This window comes from Rhodamnia argentea, chromosome 4 (assembly GCF_020921035.1).
Source record: "Rhodamnia argentea isolate NSW1041297 chromosome 4, ASM2092103v1, whole genome shotgun sequence".
Lineage (NCBI taxonomy): Eukaryota > Viridiplantae > Streptophyta > Magnoliopsida > Myrtales > Myrtaceae > Rhodamnia > Rhodamnia argentea.
In genome coordinates, this window is record NC_063153.1 from 10125833 (window position 1) to 10138185 (window position 12353).

A 12353-nucleotide genomic window follows, 5' to 3' on the forward strand; every position below is an offset into this window, starting at 1 on the left:
TTTTTGTGTTTTTCTTGGTATATATCTTCACGCGATTCTGCGGTATTTCATAGAGTCCGATGTGTGCAATTTGAAACCACCAGGCTGAACTTTCATTTCCGTCGATATTTATTACTAAAAATTTTAAATTGTTAATGTTCCAAATTTATTGGAGTCTAAACATAAGTTGTAGTTAGTGGATTGTAACAACAAATGTTTGTCATTAAAGGTGATGATCATTATACTCGGTCAATTAAGAATACGGGTGGAACCTGGATAAATCCTAGAACCGACCATAAAACCTAGGACAGAGCAGGTTCCGGATTCAAGGGTATGTAGAGTAGGTTTCGATTTTCAAAAAATAAGAAACATGTTCCGACGAGTAGATTCCAGGCGAAACGTGTGCGGAACCGCTCATCCCTACTCTTCACGATCGGTCATCGGTCGTGCTTTCGAACGAGGCAGTGCTCATCTTCAAGAAGCAACCTTCGCTACTCCAATCCCAAAATCATCTTCATGGTCCCCCTGATTTTATTCCGTTCATTAATGTCTCGTTTCTTTTGAATCAATCATGTTTGCATCAGTCAGAACAAGAAAATGATGTGTAGAAGGGTTTAGAATTAACTGAAATTAATAAAAATGGATCAATAATTGTCTTCTTTTTTTGTTTTAACAATTGGTAATGCGAAATTTCAATTATGTACTCACATAATTTTTAAATTTATTTTATTTTCTGTTTTGATTATATGCTGGAATGAGAGGACGACATGTTCCAATTGGAAGAAGGTTAGGTAGAATTCATAGCCTTGATCCCTTTCATTGGTGCGCTCTACTTTTCACTGTGTTTGGGAAGCTAGTGAAAGGGCGGGAAAGGAAAATTTGAGGAGAAATTTCTAAATTTGATGCCATCAATGATCTAACATCGAATTTTGCTATTCGAATTAATTTTGGCCAATGTAATAGAGTCCGTAAGGCGTCATGATAATCATATTATCTGCCATCTCTGCTATTATCTTTCGTACACCTTAAAGAACCCTTACATTGAAAAGACCATGTTATCTGTCCTTACAAGCTCATTTAAGCATCTTTCTGTTTTACCATAGGAAGAAAAGGTTCTCTCGATCCAGCAATGAGGCAAATCGAAGCTTGTCACGGAAGAAAGAAGTGGCATCTCCTTTCCGCTTACTGCCTATTACAGAGGTATCTCGCTCTATCTGCTGTTGGGCTTGCTGGCGGGATAGGAATTGGTAACAAGATATCCTCTCAGGGTTCGAGTGTTTGATGATCAGTTGATTTTGAGAGGGTATGAGAAATTGAGATTTGGGGGGATGCGCATTTTGGTAGAAGATGACACTTTAGTAAGTAATGGCACAGGGAAAATCGATAAGAAGATGCAAAGTAGTCTCTAAAGGTAAAACTTGGGTATGTTTCCGGTATTTTCAAAAGTAGAAATATGTAAGGGGTCATTGGATAAAAGATGAGACATATATACTTGGTATTTTCTTTAGATGGATACTAGAAGGTATTATTGGAAATTTATGCGATAAACATAAGGTTAGGAGGCGCCAATGAGGTATTGGACAAGTTGGTGAGACGCGTGGGCCTTAAATAGTTAAATTGATGAGGTCCTAGGTTCGACTCCCAACGACCACATCTTGGAGGACTTACTTGGTGGTATTGGCAAAAACTCTCACCACCCTAAGGAATAATCCATTGCATGTAGGAAACCTCAGTTATATATAAAAAATAATAATAATAATGTTAGGAGGGGATGGTCCATGGAAGGAAGATGACAATTGATTGCATCGAAACAAAAACTTGACAGGAGTTTGAATTTTGGAAAAGAACTTTATCACTGGATCACCTCATATATTAATAGCCTCAGGGTTTAGTCCGATGACTCGTTATGATACAAATTCTTAACCGCAATTAAAACAACTTTTACCTCTTGCCTCGCGCGTTGAATTTTATTGAACGCAGAAGACATGAAAAGGCGCCCAAACTATATGAATTTAGACATGCAAGTATACACATAATTTCTCGTAATATCCCCCTTTGATTGTCTTCGCCGTTGATATATAATTATAATTACCATCGGTTGTGTCGGAAGATTATATGTCGGCGTCTTGAAATATAAGAGCTTAACAATTCTTATGAATATAATTCCATTGCACGAATGACAACTTCATCGCACGTTGCTCTGTCATAAATGTCTTTTTTTTTTTTTTAGATCGACGGTGTCCAAATGAAAATATTACCTTCATGTAGGGGGAGTTCCATATCATTTTCAATTAACCCTAAAGTTCAATAGTCTCTTGATTGTGTCCTTTTTTGTTTTATTTTTCCTTTTTTTCTTTTTCTTTTGCTTTTTAATGACTGGATATATCTCTTTACCTTGTACTTCAACGATTTCATCAGTGCAATTTCCATCAATCCGGTGGGATTTTGTGGATGACATCTTGGTTTAACACTTTCACCACTTCCATAAAAAGGCCCAAAAAGAGCTGTCCGGTCCAACCCACTGCCAACCCTAATTCGTTTTCTTTTTACCTAATGACAAGGGGGAGGATCACGCTTGCACCCATCTTCTAGATTATCAATGATAACCCCTTTCCAAAACCACTTAAAACTATCTTAATCACAGATTGCTTTTTCTCTGTTTTTTTATTAATTCTTTTGTGTTTTTTTTTTTTTTTTGGTTGCAAGAATTGAACTCATTGTTCTTTTGAAAAAGAACAAAGAAACTCTCACACTCCCCTCCCTACTTCCCACTCACCTAGGTTTCCCTCTTCATCCTTAGTTTCCCATGACAAACATGATGACGTTCGCACGAGGAGGTTGAAGGAGAGCACAGGAGTAATGGGTGTTCGATAATATTATTCAAATGAGTATTTGCACGTCCCCGCTTCTGTCACCGCTCGGCAAATCTTTCGAGATGCTTACGGACCCCACGGCGCGTAGCCGTTCATCCGAACCGATCGCTGAACGATGTCTAATCGATTTCGAAGGAGAAATAAGAAAATTCGTTACACCCGACACATGATGATTTACTCGGACTACATGGAGAGTTCGTGCTTCGAGAGTGGCTAAAAATCTATTACTAAGCTTTTGCTTCTCTTCGCTCCATAATTTCCCCAAATTTCTTTTTCTTATGTGGAACAATAGGGATATAAATACGCAATATAAATACGCACGCATCGCCATCTCTTTCTCTCTCCCCCTCTCTCTCCCCCTCTCTCTCTCTCTCTCTCTCTCTCTCTCTCTCTCTCTCTCTCTCTCTGTTGAATGCAGATTTATTAGTCCCGTAGCCTTCGCTCATTCCTCCGCTTAACCCTCCATTGAAACGATAAACAGATTTTCATACACAAACTCATATTTACTCACAAGTGGATAAGAACCCCCGTCTTCCTTCTTCAATATCCACTCCAAATTTCAAGGACTGCTACGTAGCCTTAAATCTCCTTGTTATAGATAAAGAGAGGGTCGATCAGATCATCCTTTTTTTTTTTTCCCTTTTTTTCCCTTTTTTTCAGGATTTTATTGTTTGGCCTTGTAAATCTCAATATCTCTTTTTGGGCATACCTAATTACAATCTTCGTCATCAACGACACGTTTTTCAGCCAAGTGGGTACTCTGCACCTCTTCTTCTCTTCCTAACAGACTCTTCTTTTGGGGCAGTTGAAGCAGGAGGAGGAGAATTCCACTTCGAACCCATTTGTTCTTGTTTTTTTTTTTTTTTCTTTTCTTTTTTAAGATTTTGAGTTTGGATAAGCTGTCGTGAGCTGCTGCTGTTGCTGCGGCTAGTGTTTGTTTGGATGGACGTTTCAAGAGAGATCGAAGGGAAGCAATCGCATGATCCGCTCTTCGGCAACTGGGGAATGAGCAGGCGTTCGGGCCGCTGCGAGCCCGTTCACGGCCCCATAATAGTTGGCGCGGGGCCCTCGGGGCTCGCCGTGGCGGCCTGCCTCAAGGAGAGAGGCGTGGCGAGCGTCATCCTGGAGAGATCCGATTGCATAGCCTCGCTGTGGCAGAGGAAGACGTACGACCGCCTCCGGCTCCACCTGCCGAAGCAGTTCTGCGAGCTCCCGATCATGGGGTTCCCCCTGGGGTCCCAAACGTACCCGGACAAGCGGGAGTTCGTGGAGTACTTGGAGGCCTACGCGCGGCGCTTCGGCATCCGGCCGCAGTTCAAAGAGGCGGTGGCGGCGGCGGAGCATGACGGGGCGCTGGGGCTGTGGCGGGTGAGGACCGTGGGGCCCAAGGAGGGGGAGGAGAGGGAGTACGTGTGCCAGTGGCTGGTGGTGGCAACGGGGGAGAATGCGGAGGCGGTGGTGCCAGAGATAGAGGGGATGGAGGGCTTCGGGGGGCCCATAAGGCACACAAGCATGTACGGCAGCGGGGAGGAGTTCAGAGGGAAGAGAGTGCTGGTAGTCGGGTGCGGGAATTCGGGCATGGAGGTGTGTTTGGATCTGTGCAACCACAATGCCATGCCTTCCTTGGTGGTCAGAGACACTGTAAGAGAATCTTCTTCTTCGTCTTCTCTGCCCCTCTCTTTCCCTCTCTCTCTCTCTCTCTCTCTACTGTATGAGGAAACAAGCAAAATCCAATCAAGCCCATACTATGGAAAGATAGAGTTTGGAAGTGGCATGTCTCTTCTAATTTTGGGGTTTCTCGAAGAGCAAAAAGGGTCACTAGAACTAGACGAATCTAGCTAGACCTATTGCTTGATACCAGAATCTGATGAGAAAAGGAGGCACAAAACCAAAAACAGAAAAATGGAAAAGTTAGGTTTTACTCTTCTTCTTCTTCTTCTTCTTCCTTTTTCATTTGTTTTTCTTAAAGAGAAATCAGATTTGACGGAGGAGGGAGCATGTTTTTTGATTCCAACCAAAGTTAGAAGAGAATTGAGGGCTTTTTCTTAATAATTTTTGGTGTCAAAAAAGCACTTTTTTTTTTTTTGGCCCATCTTAGGTTTAATACTATATATCACGAGGCACTAGATTCGCTCGTGAGGATGATGGCAATAATAGGCAACAGTTGAAGAATTCAGTGCGCGAGTTGCGTTTTCAGTTCAAAGTTTCCAAACAGTTCATGCAAAAAACAAAACGTTGGTCATGACCAAGTGCCATAAAAAAGCTTTTCTGTTCTTTATATCTCTTGCTTTCTTGAAATCCTCAGAGCATGCGCAATATTTGTGTCTGGAATTTTTTTTTTTTTATGTTGTTGTTGTTGTTGTTGGTCATAATCACACATACCCTTTTTCTCCTATGATGTCTTAAGCCCTGTAAAAGGAAGGAAAAAAATCTTTTGGCTTCTCTTTCCAAGTTGCCTTTTAAGCATTTGGTTAATATGAATTGGACCTTTTAATGTGTTTCTTGGGTGCGATGAGTGATGACCCTTTTGTGCTTTTGGTTCTTTGGTTTTGAATAGGTGCACGTCCTACCACGAGATGTGCTGGGAAGATCGACTTTTGGGTTGTCCATGTGGTTGCTCAAGTGGCTGCCCATGCGCCTTGTCGACCGGCTCTTGCTCCTTGCTGCTCGGGTCATGCTCGGCGACACGGCCCGGCTGGGCCTGAAGCGGCCAAAGCTGGGCCCCCTCGAGCTCAAGTGCCTGAACGGCAAGACTCCAGTATTGGATGTTGGGACGCTGGCCAAGATCAAAAGTGGAGACGTTAAGGTACTTGGGGGCCATAAGATTTCCATCTCACATCTCTTTTTCCTATTGAACCCCAAAGGAGCTAGCGCTCTCTCTCTCTCTCTCTCTCTTGCAACTAAGATTTGGATGGACCCAATTATATTCTATCGATGAATACTGATTGTGTGCTCTGTCAATGAATAGGGAAAGATGTTGCGCTTTTGCTGTCGCAAAAACAGCACATAGTTCATGCTCCCAGCTAACTATCTGTTGGCTAAAAAACAATGCTACGACCCATGAAAATGAAAAAAAAAAAAAAAAAACCGATTTTTTCCGAGTCACTGATGCCAATTCTATCGCGACGACGTTAGATTTATGGACTATGTGATGGAGTTACAAGCTTTTGATTTGTTCTAAGCAAGTTTTTTATGCGTTGGGCAATTGACAGAGCTTCTGTATTGGGTCATTGGTGTAGGTATATCCCGGAATCAGACGGTTGAAGCGCCACACAGTAGAGTTTGTCGATGGGAGGATAGAAAAATTCGACGCCATAATACTAGCGACAGGTTACAAAAGCAATGTGCCTACTTGGCTAAAGGTAACTTTAACTCGATACCTTCCACTCCCAATTTCCCTAATTTGAATAGACACATTCCGCTTTTTTATTCTTCCTTTTTCCCCCAAATCGAAAAGACTTGGAAAAGATTTGAAAAAGTTTGAGACGCGGAGTCCCTGTTTGTACAGGAAGGAAGTATGTTCTCGAAAGACGACGGGTTCCCCCGACGGGCTTTTCCAAACGGGTGGAAAGGCGAGCGCGGCCTATACGCCGTCGGGTTCACCAAGCGGGGAATACTCGGCGCGTCGATGGATGCCAGGAGGACGGCGGAGGACATCGAGAGGTGTCGGAAATAGGAGGAAAAGCGCAGGATGCAAGTTCCTAACTTCCTATTCCCAAAATCATCATGATCATTTATGGTTTTCTTCAGAGTTGTAAAGAAAAGGCAAAAAAAGAAGAGCCTAAGAGACCAAGGATTTGATTTTGGGTTTTGGTTCAATAGGTCATTTAATTATTGGAGAGGGGGCGTTTTTCCCTTATGGTGCCACTGGATGATGCTCCTTCAGTTGAGGAAAAGAGAAGGGAAAAAGGGGGGAAAGGAGGCAATGGAGAGTGAAATAAAGGGGTTGGTTGGTGCAAAAAAAAAATTGTGGGGGGACCTATGTTTTCTTGTACATCTCTTGTACATTATTACCAATTTTTCTCTAACTAGGTATGACCTTTTTTGTTTATTTTTTTGTTAGAGGAGGAAGAAGAAGAAGGTGGAGGAAGGGAGGGAGGGAAGGAGGGGGGGAAGACTGTAGGGTGTTTGGTATTTGGTTGCTGATTGATATGATTGTGAGTTTTGAGATGAGAGGATGCATGACTTGCCTAATTCTGCTGTGAACTTTTTTTTGCATATGGTGTGTTTCCTGAGTCAAATCAAGAATTGCTCCAAACTTTTCCTCTTCAAATTGATCTTTAAAGCTTTGTGTTTTTTCTCTTTTTCCCTTTTTGGGGAGAGAACATTGAAATTTAATGCTAATTCTGTAAGGTGTTTAAGACTTTTTAAGCGCCTAACTACTTTTTACATGATTTTTTTAGTGGAAGAAGAGATCTGCTCGCATTTTTTGGTGGTAAATAAATTGTCACACTTACGTTCACTTGAAGCCTGCGAAACTAGAAAAAAGAAAAATTGGGAGCACACACATTACGTACCTAAACACAAAAGTCAAAAAGCTAATTATTTTGTTTTCTACGCGGCGTGTACGGGAAGAAAGAAAATTAACAAGTTTGGAGGAAAAACGGGCATCTAAACACGCTCGCGCACAATCTTAATGTGGCCATTTGCCCCTAGTGAATGTGATTAGGCGATGGTAAGCCATTCCTAACCCCATGTTTTAAATATGATTACCCCCTTTGCCTTGCTGCTTCTAGCCATCATAGACATTTTTGATTTCATTGGAACAGGGAGATAGGACCACCACCTTTAGTAAAGTGGGCATAATTGCATCTGAAAATCCTCAGAATCCCATTAATTGCCATATGAAATATCTCCAAACCCTACCAAGCGAAATGACAGACTGATCTTCATGTCTTATACATCAGCCAATAGGAACGAAAAAACATTTCCATGGATCCATTTTATTGCACGGAGGAAATAATTATATGTTATGCTTATGAAGAGCATAAAGCTAAGATGAAGCTTATCTGGTTATCTATTGGCAAATTCTGGGTTCCATTTGCGAATTTAATAACATAAAATTCAATTGTCTGAAAAAAAAATTAATTCTTATCGTTTGTCGCGCTCTATATGTGGAGCACTCTGAGCATGACGAGCTTGATGAGCAAGAAGTGCTCAAAAATTTATTTACTTGGGGTGAAGCTGCCGAAGAGTCTTGTGAAAGACACGATGCAATCAACGACTATTGCATCTTCCTTTTTAAGATTAGCTTTTGTTTAGGAGTGATTATTATTCTTCTTTACTACTAATGCCAGGATAACTTCTAATGGGGGAGCAGTGCAATCCTCTTCGAATCTTGGTAATCATAATTAGCAACATAGAGCCTAAAGCCTACCATTTCTTTAGGAGTGGAAAAGCATGATGTTTTATGGTCAAGGTTGTCCAACTTTAAGGATCTTCAGTGGATTTGTATAATTACACTGTTCGCCCATAGACTTCATGACTAATCTACCCATGATTAAGTGAGAAGGCGCTAATTAGATCATCTGTAATTCAGCTCTAGGGAAATTTTCAATGAAGTGATTGATGTGCCGAAATATGTCTTTCGAACTCGAAATTGATTTAACAAGGTTACAAAGATATCCTTAAAAAAAGTGACAGAAAACCGACACCGCACTTAATGAAGATTGATATGTGAATTTATCTGAGCATGTTGCATTATGCTATGTCGTCATTCCGTTACTTCTCTACTGGATGGGCAATCGCATTGATCTGATTGAAAATATTTTTAAAACGTATGGAAATCGTACAAAATCTCGATAATGTTGGAATTAAAGTGAAAATATAATGATTGGATAAAGTACTTTTTTTTTTCCAAAGGGAATGATTTGAAGTTATGCTTTTTGTGATAGGTAACACTTCTATGATGTAGATAGGTAATTCTTCAATTTTGTTTGGCCAAACCTAGAGGTAGATAGGTATACCAAGTCCTTTTTCCTTCGGCCACAGTGTTCATGCCATAGATAGGTAACTCTTCAAACTTTGATCGTACAAAAGAGGAAAGAAAACCCCTCTCATTTTTTCCATGTTATTTTTTCCCAACTACTTTAGAAACAAGAACATGACTTATCTTACACATTTTTCATCCCAAATGCCAATAGCAACTCCATACAACTTTGGTTTGATTTTTCCACATAGAAAAAGAGCACACACTAGAGGATCAAAGCGGAACGAGTTAAATCTGGTCAAAGATGTATATATGGTTGAATGTTTTGTGTATTGTGAAGAATAATTTTAAATTTTTTATGATAAAAAAAATAATGAATTCAAACTTGAAAGTTATTAGAACTTTAAGGGTCTATTTGTTTGAAAGAAAACTATTTCTGAAAAAAAATTATTTTCCAACGTTTCGATATTTGGCTAACGGAAAACAATTCGAACTAAGGGTAAGCCTTTTCCATGAACTGAGAACAACAAGATTAAATTGGAGGAAAATGAATTCCTCTTCTAGCAAGAAGGAAATCACCTTCTCTAAGCCATCACACTAACTATTTTCTTTGAACTAAGGGTGAGCATGATCCGGATGGGTAGATTCAAGATCTAGAACCCGAACCCTACCATGTTATAACCGGTCCTAGTTTTTGGAATCTAGAAGCTACTCCTTTTGTCCTGGAACATGTTTTGGAACCTACCCTATTTTTTCGATCCAATTCCAAGGTTTACCCACTTTTTTTTTTTTTTTTTTTTTTTTCTGATTTCATTTTTTCCAGCAAAATAATATGAGTAGCAATGAAATGATTCAAAATAAAAGATGAATAATAAAATTCACCATTCGTCAAAAGAAACAATCCCTAATATGAGCAATAGAAATTACAATCCACCAAAAATAGAGGAGGTGAGACGAGCAAGACTAGGATTTTTTTTTTTAAATAGTAGCTAAAAACTGGTTCCAAAATCATCCCGGTTCCGGGGTAGGTCAACACTTGAAACCGGGAACGGGGCTAGTTTCAACCTGTTCCCAAAAATTAGAACCTGTGCCCGGATCGATTTGAACAATAACCAGTTCCCGGACCTGTTTTTCGGGTGATCCAATCCGGTTTCCAGGTAAACCCAATCCGGTTGCACACCCCTACTTTGAATCAATTTCCATGGAAGATATTTCACTTTATTATAGGGAACAAATACACCCTAAGAAATTATAATCTTGTTATATATTGTCTATGTTTAAGGTTTAATTGTCTCCCTTGTTTAAGAATCGTCTAATTGTAATACCACTTATTAAAGCATGTGAGATTCTTATGGAAATTTTTGGGAAAATTTTGAGGATAAAATTGTGTTCGACTTTGCTTTATTAATGAAAGAAACTTAAAAATGGTTCTGACTCAATTTTTCTAATAATAAGCATGTATGAAAAATATGTAGTAAAATATAATACACTAATATTAACTATTAAAGTATTCTGCATTGTTTCTGCATGGGATTTATATGAGTCTTATATTCATGTAGTCTCCCTTTACCTAATCGATTAAGCTTTGTGATGGCATCTTCAAACATGGTAGCGGAGCCAGGTAACACTCCACTTTCATTTCACATGTGAGGCCATTTCATCGATTGCACATGCCGGTTCTCAGTCCAGTTTGCACATGAGATGAGGTTTTAAAGTATCTCACACCACTTGTGTACAAGATATATATGAGCCTTATATTCATGTGGCCTCCTCTTCTTAATAGTTTAAGTTTATAAATTGTACTTTTTGAAAAAGACAGTCGTCATTCAAAAGTAAAATCAACTCTATTCACAATAAATCATTATTCTATGAAATTCAAACCCCATCAACTCCGTATCTTCGGTAAGTTATAATGTTCTTGTTTTACAAAAATTTTAAGCCTCTCTCCTTAAATAGCACAAATTTTTTAAAACTTAATCTGTGTGGTGCAAAGATTGAACCTTTCATTTTCAATTTTCCATGTATTGTATGGTAAAGGGAAAGATACTGAGAAAGATACAAAGATAGAAAATTGGGAGAATAATTCTTGAAAAAAGCCCTTTTCTTATCATATTATTTGTGAAAATTAACATGAAACTTTGATTGTGAGACCAGATTTTAGAAGAAATTATCATCTTGCATAATTGAGAAAAGCAAAAATAGAAGGATTTTAATATGTCCCTATCTTGGCCATGTGTTCCAAATAATCTATCTCTGTTTTATAATCTAAGGGCACAAGTTCGAACCGGCCAGATAAAACACTCGGCAAGTCGCATAAGCCGATTAAGTAACCAGGTCTTTTGCCCGCCGCCCGAAATCAGAGCAAACATGAAGATCCGTGAAACCCTAAAATTGCATCGAGGTATGAGAAACCTGAGATTGTCTTGTCATGATGGCAAAAGATCCGAAAAAAAGAAACAGCAAAAGAAGATGAAATTGTCTTCTCAAAGATTGGTCTAACAACCAAATCAGCCATACTGGTTTTGACTTGCGTTCGATCAGCGCATGAGGATCACAAGTAAAACGAAACTCTCTTCACCACCCTTAGATCAAGGAGATTCAGTTGCATGTTCTAGCTAAAACCGAGGTTGTTTTTTTCGAGTGTCCGCTATCCGTTTTTAACCAATTCTCAGTCAAACCTTTGACTGCCAATCCAATCTTTATCCCATAAATGGTGGAGTTTCTGGGTCTAAATATCTTGTCAAGTGTAGCTAAACTATTCGACGACGTGCTGCAAATCCCCTGTTAACTTCCAAGAGTCTTCAGTTCATTATTACGTGACAAACGTTACCACGTCAATCTTTTCTTCCCCGCAGGAAAATGGTTGTTCAATGATAAGGGTAAGTTGACTTTTCCTAGGGTAAAATTGGACCGACATCATTCACTTGATTTTGTGATGTGAAGTGAATGTTAAGAAAGAAAAACTAGGGTAGGCGGCACATATGCATGTGAAATGTGAAATTCCTTTTTTGGATGGGAACAGTTTCCAGATTCAATTTTGTATATCTAATTTAAAGAAAAACCTAATTTCACAATAAAATTCATAGCGTTTCTTCACTTAATGGTGTTGCGGAACTGCTAGAATGAATATATCGCATCGAGAATTTCTCAAAGGAGGGACAACAATTCGTCCCGTTCCGTTCACACGCCACGGTATCGGTCATCTGCTTGTTCATGTGACATACGAGGATCATAAGAGCAACTATTAAGTCATATATTTCGGTAAATTCCTGTAAAATTAAGAATAAAACGAAAATCATTAGATGAAAATGTGGTTTCTGATGTTTAAGCATCGATCTTCATAATAAAAGTTAAGCTGGCAAAAGAGGAGGGGACCAAAAATGAAAGCTGACTGCATGTGCATGAATTTCCTGCACTCCGTGCACCAAAAGCTTTGAATGGAGAGCTTGGGGGCATGACACTTCCTGGTCCCGTAGTGGAAGATTAGCTAGGGTTACTAAGCAAGGGTGTGAGCCTTGGTGGGGTTTAGTTCCGACCGCATAGGAGAGTTGATGAGAATTCATTCATCAGAC

The 12353-nt window shown here is 39.6% G+C and overlaps 1 protein-coding gene across 1 annotated transcript; it reads left to right on the forward strand.

Annotated features, from left to right (window-relative positions):
• The first annotated feature begins 3209 nt into the window (after positions 1 to 3209).
• On the forward strand, positions 3210 to 6819 carry LOC115750125 (indole-3-pyruvate monooxygenase YUCCA6). The gene is made up of 4 exons (XM_030687301.2): positions 3210 to 4493; positions 5410 to 5658; positions 6092 to 6214; positions 6361 to 6819. Exons 1-4 carry the CDS (start codon positions 3795 to 3797, stop codon positions 6526 to 6528), a joined length of 1239 nt encoding a protein of 412 aa, XP_030543161.1. The 5' UTR covers positions 3210 to 3794; the 3' UTR covers positions 6529 to 6819.
• The last annotated feature ends 5534 nt before the right edge of the window (positions 6820 to 12353 follow it).

Bases quoted from the DNA above. Each gene is read 5' to 3' on its own strand.
- LOC115750125 (XM_030687301.2), top strand. From the start codon at position 3,795: ATGGACGTTTCAAGAGAGATCGAAGGGAAGCAATCGCATGATCCGCTC. The intron at 4,494-5,409 runs GTAAGAGAATCT...GGTTTTGAATAG, and splicing joins CCTTGGTGGTCAGAGACACT to GTGCACGTCCTACCACGAGA. The intron at 6,215-6,360 runs GTAACTTTAACT...CTGTTTGTACAG, and splicing joins ATGTGCCTACTTGGCTAAAG to GAAGGAAGTATGTTCTCGAA.